At 44.5% G+C, this 27,419-nt stretch overlaps 1 protein-coding gene across 1 annotated transcript in view; it reads left to right on the top strand.

The window, feature by feature from the left end:
* Positions 1–11,965: 11,965 nt before the first annotated feature.
* Positions 11,966–27,419, top strand: part of CERK (ceramide kinase) — a 63,801-nt gene continuing 48,347 nt past the window's right edge. Inside the window, exons 1-3 of the mRNA XM_089778722.1 lie at positions 11,966–12,050; positions 23,387–23,491; positions 24,611–24,733. Coding sequence (XP_089634848.1) covers positions 11,966–12,050; positions 23,387–23,491; positions 24,611–24,733 — 313 coding nt within the window. The remainder of the gene's footprint in view (positions 12,051–23,386; positions 23,492–24,610; positions 24,734–27,419) is intronic.

Here is a 27,419-nt window from a genome sequence, read left to right as displayed (position 1 = left end):
TGCCGCGTTCCCGGGGCCCGGGATGCACGAATGGCTCGGGCCGGCCCTGCCTCACAGTGAATTGTAGGATTGAGAAGAGCGATATTAGCGTTTGGGGGTTTCTGAGGAGAGGATAGCAGCAGTTGCAAAAATGAGTAACCAAGGACAATGCAAATCCGTTATCCAAAGGGACCTCGAGGCATTTAGGAGCCTTTGAAAATGTTACCCCCAGAACAGGGCAGGAAAACCTGCAGAAGTTCAGTGATGAGCTGAACATCTCACCTGCTTCTCAGAGTTTCCAGAGACTAGTCAGAGCTCTGTAGTAAGCCTCATAGCTACTGGAGTGACATTCCAATGGCTTTAGGGTGAAAGACATGGAAATAATTCTTTGGAAACTATTTTGAATATAAATTTAAGTTATGTCAGCTTTTTCCACTAATCCCATTTTTTTTTTTTTTAGCAATTTAAAGTTCAGTCTTAGGGATCAGGTAGTCTTTTCTAGAGTCTGTAAATCTCATCCCCATTTTTTGATTTTAACATATTATTGAGTCCCTCTAAACTGTAAAGGTATGTGTAATCCACATGCCTTCTGAGTGTGGTGTAGCGTCGAATCTAGTGGAACTGAGACCACTTACAGAGAGAGAATAATAAGTCTACTTTATAGCCTTTGCTAATAGCCAGCTGGCTTTTAGTTCATGCAGCAGAGGATCATGTACTAAGCTCCAAAAATCACAGAGCTGGTTCCACCTGTAGATGACAGAGGTCCAGCAGCATTACTAATAGTCAGTGGTTCATTCCTTAAGACTTTTTTCATGTGTTATGCATTGTTTTAGTGTAATGGTTTCTTTAATGACACTGTTTGTAGTCAAGTAAATTTCTCAGATTAGATTCCTGTAGTCCTTGTAAATGTTCTCTCCAGATTTTTCTATTCTGTGCAGTGAGATTTGCTTTCTGATTTGGTTTACATTTTTCTCAGGTATGCTGGAGGAAGGAATGTAAGAGGGTAACCATTTAAATGGCTAATTGATAAGTATGAGCTTAGCAGTTTCCGTTACAGTTACGTGCAAGCTCCAAGACCTGCTCCCGAGAATCTGGTTGCTGCCCTGTGCTGCTGGCTCTATATCCCTTGCATACACCTTGCCACCCTTACATCACACCTTGCCACCATGGTATGGCCCAAACAAGCTATGGCTTGCCCCTGAGACTGTGGTGGGTGAATTGCAGGACTGCTGATACCTTCCTAAGAGAAGGGTGTATTCCAGATAGACTGTGGTTTGTTCCTGTGTCAAAGGGGCTAGGCTTGGAGGCCACAGTTGGCCCACAGTGGCAGTAGAGACTAAGGACTGCTGACACAAAGCCCCTGGGAGGGGGATGAGAGATTATTGGGGTGGGCACTGCCAGAGGGCAGGGTCTTGAAGAGGATGCCATGGTCAGGGAATGACACGGGTCTAGAACAGGATTGTGAAGTGAGGACAGGGGAGACACCAGCCAGAAAGAGGCACCCTGTGGACTAAAGGACTAATTCCTCAGAGCTACCAGCAGGAGGCACTGTGGGGCTGAGTGCACACCCCTTGACAGGGGATCTCAAGTTTTTAAATTTAAGAGTGCTCTCACCTTAATTTATGGCAATCTGTATAAAATCACATTTCTTTCCCTCCTCCTGGTAATGCTGGCGATGCTTTTTTGCTGGATTTATGGTTAGGATTTGATTTGCTACTCTCCTGAGGACTCAGTGGAGGATTGGCAGTAATGCTAATGGCATTTTCCATTTGGCTAGTAACTATGGATGGGAGCCATGGTCACAGCAACCTGAAACAAATCATCACTATTATTTTTAATGATAATACTTGTATATACTACAATGGATGTTTATGGTATCATGCAGAGAATATGGAGATACAGCCCATATCTCAGGAAATCTAATTCAAAGTTCTTGTTTAATTCTTAAGACAGAATTCCAGAACTAATTTCCCTTTGGCTTCTAATGATACCTCTTTTGGAGCACCTTTTTAGGAGAAAAAGAAAGAAGTTTGCTCTCCAAATCTCCATGGATCATGATCAAGTACAGCATTGCTGTTCACAGGAAAGCAAATTATCTACTGGATCTATTCCCAGACCATCCAGTATGCCAATAACTTTCCCACAATTACCTTTTAGTTCAAATGACAAAAGGGCAGAGGCATAGAAGCCTTTTTGACAAGCTTTCAGGATTTGTTTTCCCAGACTGTTTCCAATAATTACTGGAATTTATATTTTAAAATATAAGCATAAAAGACTGTAAAATGACTGAAGAATTTTCAGAGAATGATGTCATCTCTCATCAGCTGAAAGGCTGTTTCACTTACTAGCTAGGTCATTGTTTGCTCATCAGTTCAGAATGTCATTCAGCATTTTAATCTCAAAATGCATTTTCGTCTCTATGTTATTACCTTTGTCATTAGTTTTCTTTTTTTAGAAGCATTAAAGGACAAAATTCTTCCCTCAGCTCTAGGTGTCCAATTTTAATAGGATGTGGATGTGTGTACATGGAAGAATTTGGCCTCAGTGTACACCTTTCACTTTTCCCAAGGTGCTTCAAGTGATATATTTCAGACATTTCCCAGTAGGTTCTTTTTCATGAAGAGAAGAAACATGTCAAAGTTGCAAATGGGGAGTAGAAAACACCCCTATCAAAAACTGTCCACGGTGAACTGTGAGTTGCACCACATAGGAATTTGAAATTGTGACTGCCTATTAAATTCCTTACTAAATTACACCACTAATCCTACCTGTATCTCTCCATTAGCACACATAGTGCTGGCCCTTATGGGAATGTGTAAGGGTAAATGGAAGAAACCACTCTCCCAACTGCACCTCTATAGAGGAAGCCAGGTGCTGTGGTCTAGTGGTAACAGACCTGGTATGGGACCCAAAAGACTTGGGTTCCATAGCTGGCTCTGCCATGGACCTGTTGGGAGCTCAAGTTACTTCATTCTGTTCCTCACTTCCCTATCTGTAAAATGAGGATAGTAAAATTGGTCCCTGCAGTACAAGACTGAGCACAGTTGCTAGTGATGGAAACTACCCAGAAAGGCTAGGGAAAGAAGTTAGGGCTTCAGCCCCACTTCATTCCAGTGCGACTCTGAGGAAAAACAGATGCTGCAGTTCACTAAACTGAACTCCCTTGCAATTGCCTCATAATGCCTCTTGGTGCGCGTGCTAAAGAAGCGTGAGTCCTTAGTGTGAAGCTTGCAGACCAGGTGTGACCTCATGCCTAAGCCTCAAGAAACACTGACAAACACATAGCCAGAAACCAGTCTGGCTTGTGTGTGTTGCTCGTGTGTGTTAGCATTGTTAAAACAAATGTTAAGTTGATAAGAATGTGTTTACATTTGATGAAATGACTATAAGATGATGTACATATTGATCTCACTTGTAACATCTGTAACCCATGGTATGAAGTTACATTGATTGTTTGCATGATAAAGTTCTCCTAATTGTATAACACTCCAAAGAGGAAATGAGTGCATTAATTAATGTAAAGTACTGGACCTACATATCAGAAAGCCCTTTGAAGACAAAGGAGCTATTGTGGAACATCAAAGGACAAAACCTTAGTTGACTGCATCCCCTGCCCCCTATCCACTCCCACTCGAAGAGGAGAACAGCGCTGATGCTTGTTTAATCAGTCTGAACTCAGTAGGAAGGAAATAAAAACAGGCCTGACCAGAAGGAACTGTGCTGCTTGGAATTCGGAAATTAAAACATTTCTAAGCATAAGCAAGGGATCTGCAAGCTGCTTAGTTTAGGTTGGCCCTACAAGGCATATAGAGATTGCATATTGCAGAACTTTTATTACCTTTTGAAATCTAAGACTGTAACTCATTTGTGCATAGGCATTTACCCACTTTAACCATGTAAATATGGGTATGTCTACACTACCACCCTAGTTCGAACTAGGGTGGTAATGTAGGCAACCGGAGTTGCAAATGAAGCCCGGGATTTGAATTTCCAGGGCTTCATTTGCATCTTGCCAGGCGGCGCCATTTTTAAATGTCCGCTAGTGCGGACTCCGTGCCACATGGCTACATGCGGCACGGACTAGGTAGTTTGGACTAGGCTTCCTATTCCGAACTACCGTTACTCCTCGTTTCACTAGCAGACATTTAAAAATGGCGCCGCCTGGCAAGATGCAAATGAAGCCCGGGAAATTCAAATCCCGGGCTTCATTTGCAACTCCATTTGCCTACATTACCACCCTAGTTCAAACTAGGGTGATAGTGTAGACATAACCTATCTCATTTGCAGTGAACAACAGCCACACTTTTTGATTCGAGAAAACCCATGAACAGTGATGAATGCCAACGATTTCTTGAATGCTGGCTACTGGCAAATTTTCTGTTAACTGGCTATCTGTATAAAAAAGACAACAAATGGTCTGGTAGCACTTTCTGGACTAACAAAACATGCAGAGGATATCATGAGCTTTCGTGGGCACAGACTACTTCTTCAGATGACCAGAGTTTTGAGTTTAGGATGTGCAGACCCAAAAGAAATAGGAGAGAAGGGGGTGGCGAGGAAGGAAAAAAAGGAGGGGGTGAAAGACATGGACCTAGAGGGAATCAGTAGGTATCTGAAGATTGGGTAGTTAAAACTAAGCAGATAAGAATCAAAGTCAATTGATAGTATCCTTCCTGACATAGGAGTCTACACAAAGAGTTGTTTGCACCTTCAACAAGTGTTAAGTTGATAGTTCCCCAACCACCCTTCATTACCACTGAGTCCTTTGGCATGTGAATTGAATTTGCAGATGAACTCTGATTCCAATGTTTCTCTATGTATCGCGTTAGTAGGTACATATTTTGTTAGTCTATAAAGTGCTACCAGACCATTTGTTGTTTTTTCTGTACAGACTAACTCGGCTACCCTCTGGAATATCTGTATAAAAGGCATTTCTTGCATAGAAACTCTCATCACAGTTCAGTCAAAAGAATCTTATCTTAGGAAGCAAGTCTGTGAAGTCACTGTTAAGAATATGCTGTTACCTCAGTGTGACGGGTCGCGCCGCCCCCACACCCCACCTGGCGGCCCGCCCCGCACTCAGCCCGCGATCGCGCTGTCTCTCCTGGGCGCCGCCCAGGGAGCACGGCGGCACTGCGGAGCCTGCTCCTCTGCTGCGGCCCGGATAACGGGCAGCGCGGCGGGGGCGGGGCAACGCCCGGACGATGACGTACGGCAGGGGCGGAGCCCCGGCGACGTGGCGTCTGACGTCACCGGGCACGGACGCACGGCGGGGGAGGAGCCTGGTGACGTGGCGCCCTACGTCACCAGGACGGGACGCCGGCGGGGGATTTAAAAGGGGGGAACAGGGGAAGACAGGGGAGGAACGGAGGAGCAAGGAGGGGAAGGAGGGAGACGGAGAGCGAGCAGAGGAGGAAGGAGCGGAGAAGGAGGAAAGAGCGGAGGAGGAGGAAAGAGCAGAGGAGGAGGGGAGAACAGAGGAGGAAGGAGGCACAAGACACTGAAGGAGAGGCATGCAGCACGAGAAGGAGGGAAGTCGGGGAGCACAAGTGGTGAGGGGGACTACAAAAAGGGGGTAAGCAGAGGCGACGGGGAGCAGGACGGGCTCCCCCGTTACACTCAGGAATAAGAAAGGGAAAGCATAAAGACAGTGAGGAGGAACAAACAAATATGTAGTAGTGGAAGAGGGAAAGATGCAGCTGCCACTTACAAAATACCTACTTCAGAGCTGCAGTACTTTGGTTCTGCCATATTGAAAGAGCCAACCTCAGAAAAGCATGCGAGAGAGACCAGATAATAGGGCAACTCTGTGCAAAGGGTCATTAGCAGAGACCAAACACAAGTAAGGTGCTCATATAGAATGGGTTCCTTCTGTGTTATGCTTCCAATTGCTATATTGTAAGCTTAAGATCAATGTATGTTATTGATAAATATTCAGAAAATGTACTCTGTTATTTCTGTTAGGAAGGAAAGTAGTCACTTTATTCTGAATGTTTCACTTGTAAATTTGCTACTTTGTTATATAAGTAAACTGATCTTGCATCTGCTTGTTATCACTGAAAATGCTGTTCATTATTGTGCCAAGGGATAATTAACCCAAAAGATTTTTTAAGACGTGTGCCAATTTAAGGAAACCTACCAGTAGCAAATAAGCAGAGTATCTAGCCAGAAGCAAATGGACATTGGTAGCAGCTAAATGTGAAGTCCCCCTACCACATCAGGAGAGCTCTGAGACCTTTACAGTACACTGATTTACCCTGATCTGCTCTGACATCTTTGTGTGGAGCCATGCTTTGGGGCTGTACAACTCAAACCTGCATGATTTGATAATGATTTGGGCCATATTTAATGCTGATGTAACTCCACTGACTTGCATGTGCAGCAGCTTCCAACTATTTGGTTTTCTTTTGTTGTTAAAGCAAGACAATGAAAATTGTCTCTATTGAACCTGGCTTTTAAATATGGTGAATTTTTCTTTTTAAGCCAGTTCTCGATGGTCACATAAATGTGACTCACACCTTAATAAAGAAATGAATGTGTCGGCAGTTTCCCTCCTACTCTGCCTACAGAGGTAATTAACAAGATGTTGTAGATGTTGCTGAATGTGACTTCGTAGGTGCAAACAATGAGAGCCAGCACCATGGGTGGGAACCAAGAAGGGACTTAAGTGTTGCAGATCTTAACATCATGGCACCTGACTTATAGGTGCCTACACAGTCAAGGAACAATGCAGAGATCCACAAAGCCAAGTTAGGGGCCACAAGTGTCTATACAATTAGTAGGGAGAGATAGTACCTAAGAATACAATCCACCAAAGTCAACACAGTAGGCAGGGAGCCATCTTAGCTCTCCAATGGAACATGCTGATAAGAGGAATAGTATCCTCTGAAGAAGATGTGCCTAAATCCAATTTACAAGAAAATGGTGAGCTTTGCTTAGCAGTCCACAAATGGGCTCTCTCCTTCCAATGCCAGCTACAACAATGCTATGTGAACCCCTGTTCTCACTTTCAGGTGACATTGTAATTTAGTAGCAGGCAGCATTTTCTCCACTAAACAAACTCGTTTGTCAATGATTGGCTGAACAGGAAGTAAGATTGATTTGACTTGTAGGTGCTAAAAGTTTTACTTTGTTTTGGTTTTAAATGCACTTTTGAAAAAAAACAATTCTAGATTTGTAAGTAGCTCTTTCACAATAAAATGATTACAGTACTGTACTTATATGAGGTGAACTGAACATACTGTTTCTTTTGTTTTTCTTTTTTACAATGCAAATATTTGTAGTAATATAAATTGAGCACTGTACCTTGATTTCAATACACAGAATACAATATATTTGAAAATATAGAAAAGCATCCAAGACATTTATAACAACGGAATACCAATTGAAATTTATTATTTAAGACTGAGATTAAAACTGATTAATTTTAAAAATCAAGTTAACTTGTTTTGAGTTAATTGCTTCAGTTAATGGTGATTAATTGAAACCCCTAGACTACATCTACACTGCCCTCTCTTGCACAAGAAAATATGCAAATGAGGCAAAGCGGTGATAAAAAGTGGCAGAATGGCTCTTGCACGAGAGGGTGTTTTGCGCAAAAAGGAGCCATGTAGATGACTTCTTTTTGCGCAAAAGCCCCTTGCACAAAAATGGCAGCTCATTAAGTATGTAAATGAGGCACGGCGATATTCACTGCTTCACCTCATTTGCATATTTTCTTGTGCAAGAGAGGGCAGTGTAGATGTAGTCCAAGTGTTTATCCAGAGTAGAACTATCATTGGGCCAGAGAGTGAAAATGACTATATGGTTGGGGCAAACATCTGAGAGCTGGGGTGCCTTAGGTAAGGTCCCCCGGCTTCTACCACATTTCAGTTAGTACAGCTCCACTAGGGAAGTTTTCAATAGGAGAGACTGGTGGAGTTCCTCCTCTTTTCCCCTGAAAATATCCCATAGCTCTCACTGATTCGATCACGGCTATAAGAGATGGGAGAACCCTGTTCAAATCCTTCTTCCCCTGTTGGCAGGGGCAGATGACTGTTTTGCGGGGCCCCGGGCAGCATAATTCCACGGGGCCCCCCCTTTGCCACGGCGCATGCGCCATGACACCATGCGCATGCGCGGTGGTGCCATGGCGCATGCGCGGGGCTTTTTTAAGTGCGGGGCCCGGGGTGGCCGCCCCGTTCGCCCTCCCCTATATCCGCCCCTGCCTGTTGGCACTGGTGGGGAGTATTGAACTACCTGCATCTCCCACATACCAGGTTAACAATTGCTATAAGGTGGGACCCAATCTACTAGGCTCCCTCTGAGCAGGCCTACTGCTAAATTAGATAGCTAAAAGCCTGCCTTCCCTGGTGGGAAGGTGTGGCTTAGTGGGAGAGATAGGTGCCTCGATGTTTCAGGCTAAAGGGGTAGTGATCAATGGCTCCATGTCTAATTGGCAGTTGGTATCAAGCAGAGTGCCTCAGGGATTAGCCTTGGGCCACTTTTGTTCAACATCTTCTTTAATGATCTGGATTAGCAATGGGTAACCTAGGAGACTGAATGGGTCATATGAGTGGCCCTCCTTTATCTCAATGGGCTGCAAGACTGTTGTAACCACAATGGTCTTCTGGGATAGGGTAGCCTTGCAAACTGCACTTGTGTGCCTACAATTTGTGGGTTGTGCTGACTGAACGCTAGCAGCACTTTGATTGGATGCAGAGGGAGTGAACGGCTCTCACAGTCAATGTTGCATGCAGGGAAGACACACCTCACTTTAAATGCCCTTGCTTTACACTTTGTCACTTTAGTAACACCAACAGAAAAAAACCCACACCTGTGCAGATGGAAATCAGTGGAACCGGGCAATCTTGTGGGCAATAATAAACAAAATGTATCATTGCTAACATAGAACCCCAATGGAATGCAGGTTACTCAACACTGATGTGGATGATGGGCAGGATTTCACCCCAAGTAAGTTTATAGACAACACTCAGCAGTGTGGGAGAAATAGATAGGAAGGAAGGGAAAGGGACCAGACTGACCTAGACAAAATAGAGTAACGGGCCAAAAGAAATCTGATGAAGCTCAACAAGGACAAGGACAAGCACAGAGTCGTGCATGTAGGATGGAAGGATCCCATGCACTGCTGCAGGCTGGGGATTAACCAGCTAAGTGGTAGTTATGCAGAAAAGGATCTGAGGACAAGGAGCTGGATATGAGTCAACAGTGTGCCTTTGTTGCTAAGAAGACTAAGGGCCTACATATTGGGTTGATTAGCAGGAGCATTGCCAGAAGACTGAGGCAAGTGATTATTGAAGGGTGCCATTCCAGAAAGGTGGTGGGGGAGCATCCATGTGCTCCAGGACATGGCTTGCTTTTCACTCCGTTCCCCAAACTATCCGGGAGTGAAGGGAAAGTACTTGCATTCCATACATGCCTCTCACACCTGGCTGGTGAGCTCCCTGTAAGGTTTTTAAGGCTGGGTTTGACAAAGCCCTGGCTGAGATGACTGAGTTGGGATTGGTTCTGCTTTTAGCAGGGGCTCAGACTAAATGACTTCTTGAGGTCTCTTCCAACCCTAATCTTCTATGATTCTATGTCTGAGGGATGCTATTGGCACCAAGGACACAGGAACTTATACTTTGAAAAACATAGGTGCTAGGTGAGTTTAGGCACCTAGCAGGTTCAGTGGGAGTTTTGTGAATCACAGGGAAGTTCAAAACAGGGACTTAGACACATCAGCACTTTCATGGCTCCCATCCCACGTTTGCAGTAACTTTGCTGTAGACTAGGGAAAATATGACCTGTGGACCAGCCCACTCCCCAAACTCTGCACTACTGACCCAGGTTACAACCCCCTCCCAGACCTCACACCTCCTTCTGTACCCCAATTTCCTATCCTGAACTCCCTTCTGCACCAGATCTCCATTCCAGATCCTACAGCTCCTCCATTAATATCATGGAAGAGTGGGGCTCTTGACCACTTACCAAATTCTTGGAGTGGCTGCCCCCATCAAAAATAACTGCCTGTCCCTGTGGTAGACCATGGGTTCCAGTTTACAAACTGATCCTGTAAGGCTTACACCACCTGCACCCAAGTACTAGACACTTTCTTGTTTAGCCATTTACTACTGCCCTCATTAATGTAAACTGATTTAAAGAAGACAGCACTCAGACATGAAACAGTTAACCAACTAATTCGGCTGTGAACATACATGACCTATATACAGAGACAAACGGGCAGCATTACTCAGCTGGTAGAGTTAATCGTTACATAATTTAACACGCAAGCAATATTTGCATAGTACACCTGGTCCTGTCAGCAGATGTTAACCCTCTCCCAGCAGAATCCAGCCAGTTCTGCTGCTTTACCTAAGCAAATGGCTCTTTACCTCACCCGTGCATTGTTGGGAGACGAGAATGAGAGGGGGGAGGCGGTGCAGGGAAGACTCTTGGGAGCTATCTGAGATAGGAGCCTTAGATAGGAGCGCTAAGAGCACGCAAGCTGGGGTGAACTTAATAGTTTTGTTGGTGGTGTTGGTAAAGCCAGACTCAGGTAGAGATGGAATGTTTAACTGTACAAAAGTCTCAAAGGGGTAGCTGTGTTAATCTTTAACTTTAGAAATGAGTAGTCCTGTAGCACCTTGGAGACTAACAGAGTAAGTAAGTAAGTGTGTGTGTGTGTGTGTGTGTGTGTGTGTACATACACACACAAAATCAGGCCCCATGTGCAGGCTATGTGTGGGAAGGGTGTGAAAGCATCCCACATGGTCCCTCAAGCATACTCCAGCAGATCAGGGGAAGGCAGGAGTGGCCTGCTGCCCAAGCCTCCCTCCCCCATGCTCTGGCCAGCAGGAAGGCTGGGGCTGATTCCCCCCCTTACTTGGGGAACCATAGGGGGTGCATTCACACCCTTGCGCTCCACATTTACAAAAAAAAACCCACACACTCACCAGAAATTCCTGCATACGAATTTGTATATATAGAGAGAATCATGGGCCAAACCCACTTCCTCGGGGAGTGGAGAGAAACATACACGGTTAGTCTTCAAGGTGCTACAGGACTACTAGCTGTTTAATATATAGATGTAGACTCATGAGCTTTCATGGGGAAACCCCACTTCTTGCACTGTGTGTCCCCACATACTGAGAGAGACATCTGCTCCCAGCACGGTGCAAGCATCCCAGCAGTGAGTGACCTCTGGGCTCTTCCTTTCGCATGCAGAGCAGGACCGCGCTCTGGCCACGCTCCGCTCGGACTGCGTGCAAGGGCGCGAGAGGAGGGACCTGGCGAGCCCGGGAGGCGTTGCAAGGCGACAACAGGCAGGGCCAGATGCTGGGAGTCGCAGGCGGCGCGGAGCCCGACGCCTGGTCACGAGCCGACTGGTTTCTCCCTTCGGGTGGGGTCGCGGCTGGGTTGCACCTTCCAGCTGGTGCCTGGCAGACGGCGAGGCTGCCTCCCCTCCCCCACCCCACCCCGTCGGTGATTTGCATACGTGCTGACGTTGCCGCCCCGCCCCCGGGCAGTAGCCGGTTAGCGGTGAGGCTGGGCCCCGTTAGCCGCTGGCTGCCGCCATCCCGGTGTCCGCTAGCGGGGCGGCTCCTCCGGCCCTGGCCATGCGTCGCGGGGCAGCCGTGCCCCGGCACTGAGCGCCCATGGAGGAGCCCGTGGGCGGCCGGCGGCGGCCCCGGCTCGTCTCCTCGCTGGCGCTCGGGCAGCGCGCCTGGGAGGTCACCTTAGAGTGGGAGCGGGGGCTGCTGTCCTGGCGGGATCCGCAGCCTCGCCGGCGCGGCGGTGAGTGAGGGGGCCCGGCGGGAGGGAGGGGCTCTGACGGTAGCGGGGCGCTGACGGGCTTGGGCGGAGATGGGCGGGGCTCCGGGGGAGGGGGAGGTTGCCTGGCAGGGGCTGTGGGGCGGGGGTGTAGTAGGGGACGCTGGCGACGCTCTGGCAGTGGTGGGGGCTACGTGGGGTGCGGTAGAAGGGGCTCTGCGCTGTGCGAGGTTGTATGGCTGGAGGGGCTATGGAGGTTGACATAGGATGCATCTGTTGTTGTCTGCTTGGGCCCTTGCCGTCACTGGCATGCACAGGAGGTAACCGCGTGATGATCAGGCACCTTTTCCGATGTCCAGCCACCTCTGTGGTAAAGGAGGCAGACCAGTGAGCAGTCCTGTACAAGCTCTTGTGAACAGTTCTGCTGAACGAACATATCGTTTCAAAGGTTCCTGCTCTTTTCTCTCGCTGTGAACACAGATAAGCAATGGTCTCTTCTGGAGGAGTTCTTTGTAGTGGGTAGTGTTTAACCCACTATGCTATATTTGGTGCATTATTTATTAGGAGCTTCTTGAGTACTACTGAAAAATAGATTTTTTTAAAAATTGAGCAGTACACAGTAGCTTTTATGTCATCCGTTACTCTTTGTTAATGGTTTAAGCAGCAGATGACATGCTGTGAGCAAAATAGGAAAGCCATATATTTAGGGCAGGACTTTGGGGGGCACCAGATTAAATAGCTGGTGGGAATTAATAGTAAAATAGCTTTGCGGACTTCTGCTCTTGAGTTTTTTCACTAAGTAACTTCATAATTATGGGAAATGCTGCATGCATAGACTTTGGACCACATTTATTAAAATCCTCATAATCTGACAAGGCCTTAGTAAGGGATTTTTCTCACCCTTACCCCACCCCTCCTCAAGAGTTTATCAGTAGATACAAGGCCAGCTGTGCATAATTTTGTTTCTGAGCATTCTATAAAAATAGTAATAGCTGAAAAAGTTCCAATTTTTTATATATGCAGGAGACTATTAGTCACTTTGAGAGTGATCGTAGTTGTGTAATTTAGCTGTAATATGTGATCACAACTAGCAAGTCTAACATCAGACTATTAACATAGTCAAGCCACAACTTAATACATTTATCACATCTGAGATGTCAGGAAAAACTTCATCAGTGAAATAGTGTATTTTCAGTTGAAATGTTCTCTGTGTGTATTTGCTGAGCTGACTACTTAATAATTCCAGTATTTCTCAAGTATGCTTTCCTCTTAAGTGTAAAGATGGTAGTTGCCTGGTGTTTTGAGGCCTCTAAGTTACTATGACAGCATAACTAAGGGTCAAGATCAGGGGAGGGCAATAATTTTAGAAGGGGGGCCACTTCACAGATTTTTGAAGTGGCTCCAGCCTGCCTCAGAAGCTGGCTGGGCCAGGACACTTCCATGCTCCCCCACCCACAGTCCCTGATTAGCCTAGGGGCATGGGGAGTGTGTAAAGACTTTTCCCCCAGGCACCTAGAGAGAACCACTAGCTGTTCAGAACGCCCTGATGACAAGAGGAGACTTTGTACTTCCCTGTCCCCAGGTCTTGATTGTCCTGGTGGTGTGGGAGCGGCAGGGTGACCCCAGGTTGGATCAGCCCTCTAGATAGACTGGATCCAGCTCACTGAAGCTCTTTTCCCCAACCCTGGTCAAGATCCTGTTGTGCTGGGTGCTATGCTCATGTAATAAGATTGTCTCTGCCACAAAGACTTATGGGTCTTAGGCTAAATCTTGCTAGTCATATCGCTGTGCCTATACAAATGTCTAGCTTCATGGTAATGGGTACTAGGGATGTTAATATGTGTTTATTTTGGTATTTATTTGGTTTATGTTGGAAGTTTTCAGCTGTTTCACGTTTACACATGGGAGTGGAGGGGTTCTGCGGGAGTTGGTGCACATGGGGACCTGGCTTAACTTCAGACTTAGGGTACACATTCAGTTCACTGGAAGAAAAGTGTCTGACAAGTTTGAAGAAATTTGATGTTAGAAATAATGGAGTAATCTTTTTTGGAAACCTCCTGAATGGGAAAGGTATAAAATTTCCTTTTAGATGTTACTGTAGTGCGCATAGGTAAGACTATGATTTAGTCATGGATAGGTCCCAGGCTGTGAATTTGTTCGCCTGTGACCTATCTGTGGACTTTCACCCCAAATATAACTGACTACATCTTAGATGGGGACTCCAGGGCACTTCCTTTTAGGGTAGAGGTGGAGGAAAGCCACCACTTGGGATGGTGGGGAGCTGCCCTGGTTGTCCATGGGGCAAGTTGCAGCAGTGAAGTGGCTGTCCTTTGGGGACAAGCTCAAAGATCTGGAGTGGCAGGGGCTGGGCAGAGTGCAGAAGTCATGGCAGTCACAGAATCCATGATTTCCACCTTTATGATAGGCATGCAATGCAACCTTATGCACACATAGTGTTTCGCCCCTTTTGCAGTGTCATGTTTATTTTAACAGTTTTATTTATCTCAAGACGTTTGTGGTCCTTCTTATCACCCTAACTGCTCCATAGTCTTTAATATGTTGCTCCTCATAATAGTTCTTGGAAGTAGGCAAGTACTTTTATTCCCATTTCAGTGGCTGGGTGGAGAGACTGACATGAGAATAATGAAGTGATTTGACATGGTCACACGAAGTCAGTGGCAGAGTGGCATTGAAGCTAGCTATCTCAAGTCCCATGTTAGTGCCCTGACCATTAAATCATTCTTACATGCTGAGTTATGTTTTTGCTGCATTTAAAAATAACTGAATATATTTTTGTCCACATATTATAATGTGATTTTCTAGAGTGACACCTATATTGTGAGCTCTTTGGGTGTAGGGACTGGCTTTTTATGTGTATCTGTACAGTGCCTACCACAATAGAATTTTTACTGTAGCTAGTACACTACAAGTAATTAGTCTGGATTTACATTGATCAGACTTATGGTTTTCAGTCTTTAGCTGAAATTGTATGAATTTAGCAAATGAATTATACACTGTACATACTGTGTGCACAAGGGAACACATGGTTGTGGGAACCTTATTAGTTAACTTTAACTCTTACTCAACTTTTGTATTAATATATATATTTTTATTTAAAATTAACAAGTTTTTGTTTAGATACAGTGCCAGACTTACAGAACACAAATTAATCCTCTACAAAAGTAGCATGCCTCGGTACAAACCAGGCTGTACTTAATGTAAACATTATTCTTGAAATAGAATTAAATGGCGAGTAATATTTGTCAGGTATCAGATTTTTTTGTATCAAAGATAATTATTTTTGTGTTAAAGTGTCCCTTTAAATGTCCTAATTAAGAACTATTTGTATAATAAATCTATTACACACTAAACACTTTATCGTTAGCAGTTTCATATTTGCTAATATAAACATTTGGCACAACATTTAACACCTAGATTTGTTAAATCTGTATTGTAAACTTGGTTTTAATTGCAGGACTGACACTTTATTGTAAATTCTGACTTTTTTTTTATACACTTTGCCAGACATTTGACTTAATAGCAAAGTTCTTTCTTCTCTGTTGAATGTACTGTTGTATGAAGTTGACTTTTTTAAAAAAAACAGGAAGTGAAGGCCTGGTCTGTAAACAGAAACGAAACTGTGTAGACCTATCTTTATGCCACTTGCATAGGTTCAATTGAATTGTTTTAGCAAGGTAGTTACATCATCACGGCAAAATGTAAGTGTAAACGCTTACATAATTAGTTGATGTAAGCTGCTTTGCATTGACCCAACTGTGTCATGCACACTAGGCCTAATGGTACATCTACACAGCAATGTAAGCCTGTGGTGACTAGGAATTGAACCAGCTGACCTACATCAGGGAACCGTGGCCTTGAGTATTTACATTGTATTTTAATCCTAGATTTTGAATTATCTAATCCTATGCTCAAACCTAGGGATCTGGCACACAGACCTGAGTCCAAGTAAATATATTGCATAGTGCCATCCCCCACTGAGCCACCCTCATCTGGACCTTACAGAGGGTTCTGTTTTATGCAGGAATGAGCCCCTATGCATACAGAGCCCCCTGCTGAGCTGCCTGCACCCACATTGTCTGACACAGAACCCTCTCATCCCACATCTGGATCTCACAATACTATGCCTTCCATATTTGGAGCCTTTTGGGCTGGCACTGCTTGCCCACATGTGCTGCACCTGGCATGGAGGAACAGGGCTTTGGGGTATTTCTGGAGCTGGATTGGCTCTTAGGTGTATTCTCAGTACAGAGTTTATCCTAGAGTGGGACTGCAGCATGATCTCCCACCTCCTTCCAGCTAGTGGCCTGTGCTCCCTAGTGCCATGCTGGAACTTCCACATTTATTTATTGACATGTACAATTTACAAATATTTTGTGTGCAATTTGTTCCCTTAGGAGCAAATTTGAGAAGGCTTTATCCTGAATTACCATGCAATGTGAGAATTAGGCTCTCTGCCAGTAGGCTGAGTCACATTACCCATGTGTTCTTGTTCTGAGGACATTTAGGGCACCAGCCTCTAGGGCTGTCAGGCTATTAAAATGGAACTTTGCCATTTTTTTTAAACTAGGTGATCAGTTAAGGTGTGGTTCTTTTCCAATTTTTTTGTTTTGAAATTTGATGTAAAATGTAGGTTTCACAGTAACACCCCTCTCCCCAGATTGTCTGCTGTAAAGCCAATGAAGTGCATCCTCAAGCAGGAGCAGTGAGTTCTATAGGCCCAGGGTACTTGGGTTCCACCCATGTCCCAGTACACCACCTCAGAACATCCCTGCCGACTGCCTCACCTGATAACTAACCTGTACCTTGCCCTTCCTACAGAAAGCAGCTTTGCTCTGAGTATTCTCCCTTGCTGGCTGCTGGTGTGTCAGCCTGGCTGTACTGAGTATACTTAAATAAGTTCTGTGTAGACAGTGCCAAATTTTGAAATAAGTGATTTCAAAATAAGATAACGCAATTTGCGTAGTTCAAATTGCATATCTTATTTTGAGCTATGGGTGCAGTGTAGATGCACCCTCATGTGCCTGTTTTTCTTGTGTCTCAATGAAATAATTGTTTTCTTTTGATATAAAGAGAAAGCAAAGAGAATATGAAGTACTGTCACTTGTCAATATGGCATAAAATGTGAATTTGTAAAGCAATAAGTAACATACTCTATTTTCTGACCTTGTTCTTGAAATGGGTATATCTATAAAGAAACACTCTGAACTTCAGTTACATCAGGCAATTATCCTAATGTCATTCTGAAAAGCTGATGAGGAACCAAAGGATTGGCAACACAATAGTAACCAGTGTTCATCACATTTTTCTGGTGCTTGTGTATTTAAACATGCATTTGTCACAGTTTTAAGCTAGCTAGGCTCATATCCCCTCCTCCTTCTCCCATCCCATCCCCCAGCCCAGGAAGGGGGCTCCCCTTCAGGTTTCCAGCTCCAGGTTATCACTTCTCCTGGGAGAGACTGGTGATACTCTCCCTCCTGACCAGGGATTTTAAGGCTCCGTGGCTCCGTGCCTGACACTGTGATATCCCCAACAAGCCAGATTGCCTAAAAGGACAGTGCCTGCATTTACTTTCCCTCCTCTGGTTATGAGTAATGTGTTGACCCAACTTAAGTTACCACTCAGTTCCCTTTGAGAGAGCAGTTATTCTTAAGATAAAGGAATTGGAAAAAACACATTTTTAAGGATCCTATACACATGCTTACAGCTTAAGAGATTACCCCCAACTCCAATCTAGAGCTCTGCTAAGCTGCCCTTCAAAACCCACAACTGGATTTTCACCATGGCTTTTAGATCCTGAACAGAGTCTGCACAGGTTATCCATTTCTTTACATAAGGTTTAGGCTTTTGAATTTGTCCTTCTGCTAACGTGTAATTGGCAGACAGTATCTCTACTAAGGATGTTAAAGACTAGTCGACCACCCAGTAAGCAAATGCTTATCGGATAGTCAGTCAACTAGTTGATTTCCCCCTCCCCGTTGCTGCCTCTATCAGATATTCAGCAAAGGAGGAGGGAAGAGGAGGTACTTCAAAGGGCAGTGCCGCACAACTAGCACTTTGGGGCTCAGCTGTGTGGCACTGCCCTTTGAAGTACCCCCTCTTCCCACTGGGGACTCTTGTACATTTCAAAGCTGGCATACCCAGGTGCAGCCCAGAGCCAGCAGGACTTCCCACTGGCCCCGGGCTGCACAGGGTGTTCTGCATTCCTCCTTTGAAATGTACAAGAGCCCCAGTGGGGCTCTCCCTCGACTACTTGTTTAGTAAATTAACTGCTATTTAACATCCTTAGTCTCTACAGTGCATAGCTTCAAAAGTCTGGATTTTAGCATAACCAGAGTTGGGGAAATTACATTACTCTATGCCTAAGAAATCCTCTTAATACTAGGTGTCCAAAAAGTCCATATTTCTGTGGCAGGAAATTGTTGCGCCTGTTACAGTGTAATCTAAAGTAATATTCTGATTTAGAATTCATCTTTTAATATTCATAATTCACTAAAATATGTATTATTACTTTATGTTATGATTGATTACCTGTTGTGTTCCCTCCCTCTGAGGCATCTGGTATTGACCACTGTCAGCAGACAGGATTGTGGGCTAGATAGACCTTTGGTCTGACCCAGTATGGCTGTTCTTATGTTTAGAAATATTAAAAAGACAAGTGTCAGAATATGCTGTTAGATATACAGTGGACTTTTCAACACACTATTCTATGAGTTTTCACGTGACAAAGGAGTTTTTCTGAAGCAACACTGACTCTATCTTGAGACTTATGTTGTAGAGTATGTAAAATTAAAAGTAGGACATGAGTCTTTATGGAATGAATCCTCTTAACCGAGAAATTGTGTCTTACTAAGTCTTGAATAGGTCAATCATGAAACCTTATACATGCAATATATATCATTCTGTTGCTTCCACAAGGGAAGGGTGATTTTACTAGATTGTATTTGAACCTTGCTTTCTTTATTAAGCTTCAACAATAGATTCTATGTCCACTGAATCTTGATACAGATGGGAGTGCATGTGTGGGGACTCAACTAGATGGGTGTTTAAAGTTCATTCAGCTAGGATGAACTTTTAGGGCTAGTCTATGTTACATGAATGCAGCTGCACCACATCTGGTGAAGACATGCTATGCCAAGGGAAGAGCCTCTCCTACTGACATAACATGATGTGAACACCGTTTACATTAATGTAACTTGCATGGTTCACGGAGTTGCTTTTTTATATCCTTGAGCAATGTATGTTCTGTTAACTTAAAAGGTAGTCTATAAAAGCCCATAATAAAATTCATTGTACATATAGGGACTGATATTGATCTCACACCAGTGTAAACAGTAGTGAACTCCTCCTATGGTGGCACAGTCTAGTGTAATACTGTTATGGAGATACATGGAGTTAGTAGACTTGGAATGTGGATTATTTTCAAGGGGAATAATTGTTCCACAATTCTCAGAGGGTTGCCGTACTATTTATTTCTCTGGGTGGGTTTTTATGGTTACATTTCAGGCTGTTGGCAAGTAAGTCGTTCTGTTTTGGGTCAGGGAGGGCTGATTTTTTTTTTTTTTTAAGTAAGATTCAATGAAAGAGCAGCTAGTCTCTGTAAATAGGCACCCAAATATGAATGCTCAGGGCAAACTACAAAAGGGGAGGGAATAGAGTGCAATGGACAAGGATTCTAGGCTACTGTTTGTTTGACCATATGTTTTCCCCACACTGTTGTATTGGAAGAGTGAAGTGAGTCCCTACATTCATCTCAGTAACATTTGTCCATCGATATTTAGTGTGGTAACTTTCCAAAACCATATGGAAATATTCTCGGTATTAGTCTCCATCTTGAGCAAGTATTGGAGAAGGGAGAGCTGGAAGTTTACCTCTCTCATGGAGTACATTTTTCTTAACTCCATTAACGTTGGTGCAGTCTTCTCCTGTCAGGACAGTGTGCCTGTCTGGTACTAGTATTATAGTAAGGGCATAAATTATATAGTCTTCCTAGAAGGAACTGCAATTTCTCAAATCCTAGTTAAAACTAAGGATTCACCAGTAATGAATAAGCAGTTTTTGTATGGAATTTTCAAGATACTTTTCATCACCCTCACTGGTGCTTCCCAGACAAAGACAGAAGTGAAACCCGCGAGTGAAGAGTTATTAATGCAGGCCTGTACGCAGGAGGGGTGTGAAGAGTGCAAACCCATCTTCCCTCCCCCACTGTCCTTCATGGTCCGCCATGGGGCTGATTCTGGCTGGTATGGGACAGGCAGCAGTGACGTGCTGCCAACCTCCCTCCATGCTCTGGCTGGCCAGGGAAAAGCACAGGTAGCAAGCTGCCCCAGCCTCCGTCCCCTGTGCTCTGGCCAACCAAGGGGAAGTCTGGAGCTGATTTTCCCCCGTTTCTCTCCCCGGAGAGAGGCCAGGGGTGAGGCTGGACCGTGGGAGCGGTGCAGCCAGCAGCCCCTCCCATAGCCCGCACCCTCTCCTCCCCCCACAGAAATTCCTGTGTACCAGCCTGTAATGTCCTTACTCTCTTTTAAATAATTAACTTCTATATAGAAAGACTATGCAGATTAGTGTCCATCATACACTCCAGTAGCTTCACTAACTATTATTTAACTCTTCCCCCAAAATCTTGTACACAAGCCTACATATTGTTATACGGGTTGCTTGGAAGCTTTCCCTAATTCAGAGTATCTCTTGACTTCAGAGGTAGGCTAACTTGAAAGAACTATGAACTCCATTTTTCTTTTGAAAATGCCAGTTATATTAGAATCTCTGGTTTGAATGTAATCTTAGTGTATTTTTGAGCATTCTTTGTGTAGCACAAGCTTGAGGAGAGACTGAGGGAGAAGCTGTGACAGAGCAATTAAAAGGATAACTAGGAAACCAGGGCTCCCACAATCAGATGGACTGTAAGGATAATGTGTCTTAGTCCTCCTGAACCCCCAGATGCTGAGGCATTGTTCCAGAATCTAGGTAGTATCTCACTGCCAAGAAGGGTGTCTGGCGCACAGGATCTGCATCTGAAGAGTCTTCCTGAGACCGAAATTTAGGAACAGTGAATAATTGCTACCAGGATTCAAAAAGCTTAACTGCACGTGACAAAGAGCATTTGGAGCCCATCACAAGAGACTGATCTTTATCCAGAGAGTGGTTCTGGTCTAAGTTGTGATAAGTGTGGTGCAAAAATACATTTGGTATTGGCTGGCTGGCTGCTCCTGAATAACTTAGCATTTCCAGTTCAACTGACATACAAGTCCTAGGCTATGTCTAGACTACATTCTATTTTCGAAAGAGGATATGCAAATTCGGTGGGAATTTGCATATCTTTTTCCGAGCTCACTTTTGAAAGTGGATGTTTCGAAAGCGAAAGTAGTCTGGATGCATTTTGGGGGGGGGAGGGAGGAGAACACTTTTTTGAAAAAAGCAATCTTCCTGAAAAATGAGGTTCACACATTTTTTTTTTTTTGAAAAAGAGGGTTTTTCCCCCAAAAAAGCATCCAGACTACTTTCACTTTTGAAAGATCTGCTTTCGACAGTGAGATATGGAAGACAATTCAAAGAAGATATGCAAATTCCCGTGGAATTTGCATATCCTTTCAAAAATAGAATGTAGTTATACATACCCCTAGGGTTTAGACTCCTGAGAGGTGCCATTTCCCCTCTGACCTGCCATGTTGCTTGCTATCTTTCTCTAGAATGCTTAAATTAAACTCCCAAGATTGAGAACTAAGGAGATTTGTCAGGCAACATGTTCTTTGTAGCAGGTATGTCTCTGGAATTCTCTGTTGCCAGGAATACATCTGAGCCTAAGCCTGACCACATTCAGAAGGAATTGTGAAACTTGTCTATGGCTAGAGCACACCTGCCTGCAGCGCACAGGACCAGGGCCACCATGGGTAGGAGCTGTTCTAGCCAGATTGGAGCACCCCTGCTCACAGTGCGCTGCTCTGGCCAGGCTCTGTGTGGGCAAGGGCTGCTCCAGCCACACCCGCCTCTGTTTAAATGGTTAACTGTTTAAATCATTAAATGGGATTTTACATCCCTAGTGTAGATCTTTATCCATCATGCATGGCTTAGTGAAAAATCTCGGCTCAATGTACAGCTGCTGTTTAAAACACATGAAATATGAAGATTTCAGTAGATTTCATAAATATTATAATGACCTTATATAAATCAATGATTTGATTTCATCTGAAGTACTGTGACCAGTTCTGGTCGTCTCATCTCAAAAAACTGGAGCAATGATGCGTGGAAGGGATTTAAATCTGAAGAGAAATTGAGACGACTGGAAATGTTTTGAAGGAGGTGAATAAGAGAACATGATAGAGGTATAGAAAAGGTTAATAGGATGCTTTTCTCATAATTAGCACAGCAGAGGTATCCTGTCATATTTTATCAAAAGTCCCCAGCACAGTCACCGTCAATTGATGCTCCCTGTGATTTTTATACTACTTCCCCCTAAGCCAGGGGTGGACAAGATATCTCCTGGCCAAGCTACCGGATCCAGCCCATGGACCCCTCTGCTGGAACCCTCAGCTGCTGCTGATTTAAGCACAGGGCTGCTCCATGTGTCTCTGTGCTCTGGAGGGAGGGGAAAACTTTGTGCGATATCCCTGCCTCCAGCCCAAGCCTAAGCTCCTATTAGCCAGAAACAACTAACCAATAGAATCTAAGCAATTGGTCTGGGGGTGGGGGAGCACAAGCCCCTCCCCCCCCCCCCATCTGCTCCAGAGCTGAATGGAGGGAGCAGCCTGTAGTTTTAAAAGATCCTGGGCTGCAGCAGTCAGGGAACCTTGCTTGCCTTTGGGGTGCTATAGGGATGCTGGCGGGAGACACTTTGGTAAGTGACTCCCAGCCAGAGCATGCCTCTGGCACCCCTGCCCCTCCCGCACCCATCTTCCCTCCTCTGGGTCACACCTACCTGCTAGGTTGGGCCCTGTACATCCCCTCCAACACCCCATCCCCAAGCCACAATCCTCTCTGGCACCCAGAGCCTACACCTCTGACCCAGGTCAGAACCCCCTCCTTCACCCAAATTCCCTCTCAGACTTCACACCATCTCCTGCACCCCACTTCCTTATCCTGTGCACCCTTCTGCACTATCGTAGACCCTTCAACTCCTCCAAAGAAAAGTGTGATCCTTAACCACTTTCCAAAATCTTGGAATGGCCTTCAACCAAAAATTATTGCCCCACCCCTGCCCTAAGAACATGACTTTTAAAGTGTTAGTTGGTATGCAAGGATGAAAGAGGTCCATGCTCAAGGGGTTAGCAGAACAAGCCAGTCCCACACTCATTTCTGAGCAGTGACTCCTGCCCTTTTGGGTTGGGCCCATCTTCCCACTGTAGGCATTGGGACCTGATGCATGGGGTTTCAGTGCTACTCAGCTTTGGCCTGTTTGCCCTTCTCTTAGGAGTGGGGAGGGAGAGAATTGATGGACACGTGTCTGGGCAAATTTTGAGTGACTGGTTTTGTGACCCTGTATTTCTGATTGGTCTTTGCTTGTGCATGGCTTTGCCAAATCTGCTTCTGATATTTACGTGCATAGTCTACATTTTATATGAAATACACATTTTACACTTCAAGTGTTGACTTTTAATATGTTTATATTAATGTTCCATTTCCGTATGCGTTGTTTGTACAGGAAATTGTTTTGTGCCTGCCTCTGAGATTATTGCTGTAGAAGAAACTGACAAGAAATGTACCAGTGGAAAATGGGAAAAAATGGCAAAGCCGCATGCTTTCACAGGTAGTGAAACAGCTCCTGTTTTTAGAATGCTACAGTAACTATTTAACTGTAATTATCTGTAGATATTTTAAAGAGGATTTGAATCTAGGAGATATACAAAGAGTTTTTATATACAAAGCTATTGTTAAAGATACTTTAAAAATCTTTCTTTCATGTCTCATCTCCTCTTTGATTCCACAATGAAGTCATAACCCTTCTTAATAAGAAACAGATTGACAGAGCCAAGTGGGTATCCAGAAGTCACCTACTACAGGACAGACCCAAGAAAGAAAGCGACTGGGCATTACCTACAGCTTCCAGCACATCATCAAGGATAGGGGAGGGCAAAATACAGCCTGCAGGCTGGATATGGCCCACCCATGATATTTCGGGCCTCCAGTGTCCTGCAGCTTAGTGGGAATCTTGAGCAGGTTCCCTGTCTGCTGTTTCTCTCCCCCCCCACCCCCCACTCCGCTTAGATCGGCTGGCTACTGGCACCAGAATATACATCTCTGCAATGAGACATCTCATGGGGAGGGTTGTCTCTGTGGTCTGCACTTTCCCCCAGCACAATCCTCACAGCTCCCATTGGCCAGAAACTGAATGCTTAGTAATAGACCTGAAAGTTGCCATACACGAGCAAAAAATGTTCAAAACGAGACTGCAGCATGTAACTGCAAAGCTGGAGTTTATATACAAATTTTACTGTGCAAGATGAGGTCTGAATAGAGCCTGGGAATGTCTAGCTCATTACGAAAAGTAATTTTTTTCCCCCCTTTTTGATACTCACCTTATCAGCGGCTGTTGGGAGTGAGCTACATCCACCCTGTTTGAATTGGCCTTCTTAGCATTGGTCGTCCGCATAGTAGTGTAACATTCCAGTCTTTGCGTGCGTGTGTGTATATATCCCTGCCAAACTTAAGTTTCTGTTTCATGCCTCTGATGAAGTGTGCTGCAGCCTGCGAAAGGTTATGCCCAAATAAATTCGTTAGTTTTAAGGTGCTTCAGGATGACTTGTTTTTTCTGAAACAACTTAATTGTGGGGTTAAGAGGCATAGCCATGTTAAGCACCTTTCAGACTTGTAATAAATACAGAATGTATAGATGTTTTTCTTTGTTTTTTTTTATATCTATATATAGTGTATTATGTGAAAAGAGCACAAAAACACCGCTGGCGGTGCAGAGAAGTAACATTTTGGTGCATTGATGAGCAACTATGCAACCAGTGGATACAGGCACTTAAAGAATTACTTGAGTTACAGAGTAAGTTATTTATATTACTGAAATATATAACATTAGTGTCATTTCTAATAATGTGGCTATCTTAAGGCTAGCTTAGACCCACTCAGGGAGGTCATTTGAGAGGCCTGGGGGAGGCATGCTGCATTTGAACTAGCAAATGTCTGATTCTCCTTTGCCACAAGGAGACTTAATAGTCATTAATACCTATGGAAAGTGGATGTCCAACCATAACAGATCAAAATAGTAGGGTTTTTAACGATTTGTCCAAGTGTAAATGACTATGTAAAGCATTGGGGAATGTGGGGCTTTCAGACTTTCCATACTATTGTAACTTTGAATGGACGAGAGGAGATATCTTTTTGCTGAGTGGATAGAAGTTTTTCAAATTTCTCAGTTGTCCGAGATCTAAGGAAACATCTGTTGGAAGGTTGAAACGGCTGGAAGATGGTGCTGTCCCTTCAGTACTAGAGGTCTCATGAAATGGTAACTGCCCATTGGTGATTCCTGACACTCACTTGTGCCATAGGGTACGTCTAGACTACAGGGTTTTGTCGACAGTATCTGTCGACAAAACTTCTGTCGACATAGAGTGTCTAGACACATTCAGTTCTGTCGACAAAGCAAGCTGCTTTGTCGACAAAACCCTGTAGTCTAGACGCAACCCTACAGGCAATAACACCTTCTGTCGACAGAAGGTGTTATGCCTTGTAAAATGAGGTTTAGCAGTGTCGACAAAACTTCTGAGTTCTGTCGAAGTCATGTCGACAGAACTCAGCGGTAGGGTAGACGCAGGTATAGTTTTGTCGACACACCCTTAGTCTCCTTCAAGAGGGACAGAAGGGTTGGAGCAGTGTTCCTTGTAAGCTGAGCACTTGAGCAGCCACTCAGGAGAGATTCAAATGCTACCCAGATGACTAGTGGATCACCTATAGCCAGCAGCATGTGTTTCTATTGCAAGTGCACATCTTCACCCTCCGGACCTGACTGGTCCCAAATGAGGGATTTTCCAGACCAGGGGAGGTCGTTTCAAATATCCAAATAAAATGTTACCTGACTTCCTAGCCCCAACCTAGTGCCTAACATTCTTTGATCCCCACCCCTACATCCCATGCCATTTGACCCATTCACTTTTGACACCTTGCCAACACCTTCCTGCCCTGAGCTCCTCACCTACCCCAACCCAAACTCCTGCAGCCTCACATCCACAAGCCTCTGTGGCTTGCTCAGCACTCCCACCCTCCACCTGACCCCAACACTCTCCATACTGGAGCCCCCTCCCTGAGCCAGCATCCCCTTCTCTCCTTTCTCCTGCACCCAAATTTCCTCCCAGAGCTTGCACCTCTCATCCCTTCTCATACCCAAATCCTTCATTCCCACTCCAGAGCCCACACCTCCTGTTTCAACCCAGTCAGAGTGGCTCTTGTGCAAAATGTTCTGTAATGTTATTTTATCACTATATTTTGTGTACTATATATATATATATATATATCTATCTGCGTAACTTAAATGAATTGCATGCACCTCTTTTCCTGGGGTGGCTGGGACACGCAGCTTTTAAAGAGTGCCCCTGGCATGGCATTTTTTATTTTTATTTATTTATGTATGTATGTATTTTGCTCAAAATCTTCCCCCTCCCCAGAGTACCGGCATCTACATGGATAGATATATAAAAATAAATATATAATATGTGGCTCTTTGCACTCTATCCATTGCTATTTTGGCTCTTCGTCTCTAATGGGTTGGCCACCTCGGTCTATTTAGTTAAACTTGCCTTTTAAAAATAGGGGTAATAATCAATACCTCTATAGCACAGGTGGAGAACCTCAGGTCCAGGGCCTGGATGTGGCCCCTGGTTTGCCTGGTTATGGCCCCCAAGGATCAGCCCTCCCTCCCACCTTGGGGAGTCTATGCTGTCACTTGCCCTCCTTTCCCTGCTGTCCCTCCACAGGCTGGAGCGTACAAGATGTACTACACTGTTTCGCCCCCTTCCCCCTTGGTTCTGGTTCAAGGGGAATGTGGGAAGTGTCTTTCTCTTCTCCGTTAGGGGGGTTTTGTGCGGCCCTTGACTAATTTTTCTGTGAGTCAGTGGCCCCTGACCCAAAAAAGGTTCCCAACTCCTGCTCTTTGAAATAAATTAATCAGTTAAGATCCAGTGTAAGTAAAATATAGTGACCCTAAAGCCCTCTAGCAGTAAAAATCATTCTCATTTAAGATGTCCAGTTGAATAGCCCTCTTGTGATAGGTGGTTTTGGGGTCAAATTGAAGTCCTTTCAACAAGACTTCAGACAGAAATGGTAGATATTCTTAGATTATGTTGAGTTCAGATCTGCAGAGCATGTTGCTATAGATCAGAATACGATTTTTTCAAAATATACTTGCCACTTCTCTATCACATGAAGGATTATTCAGTTGGCTATTACTAATTCTATTCTTGTAATACCTTCCACACAAGGTTATTTCTATATTAATCTCACCCACTGGATGCATACAGTTTCTCTGATTATTGTTTACCAAAAAGAAGGCCATCTTAGCCTGTATCTAGTTATTTGTAGCTCTGATGCAATCGTTGTTTAATTTTAGTGGATGGCAACATGAATGCAGAACTGCCTGACAGTAATATGAACTTCTGCTGCTCTTTCCATGTAAGAAGGAGCTCATTTAATCCTCATACCAAGGAGATGTAATAAAATCTGTTGTCCAAATTGCC

The sequence above is a fragment of the Pelodiscus sinensis genome, chromosome 1 (genome assembly GCF_052426305.1).
Source record: "Pelodiscus sinensis isolate ZL-2025 chromosome 1, ASM5242630v1, whole genome shotgun sequence".
Lineage (NCBI taxonomy): Eukaryota > Metazoa > Chordata > Testudines > Trionychidae > Pelodiscus > Pelodiscus sinensis.
Note: the sequence above shows the minus strand (reverse complement) of the source record. Positions and strands in the feature narration are given on the sequence as shown.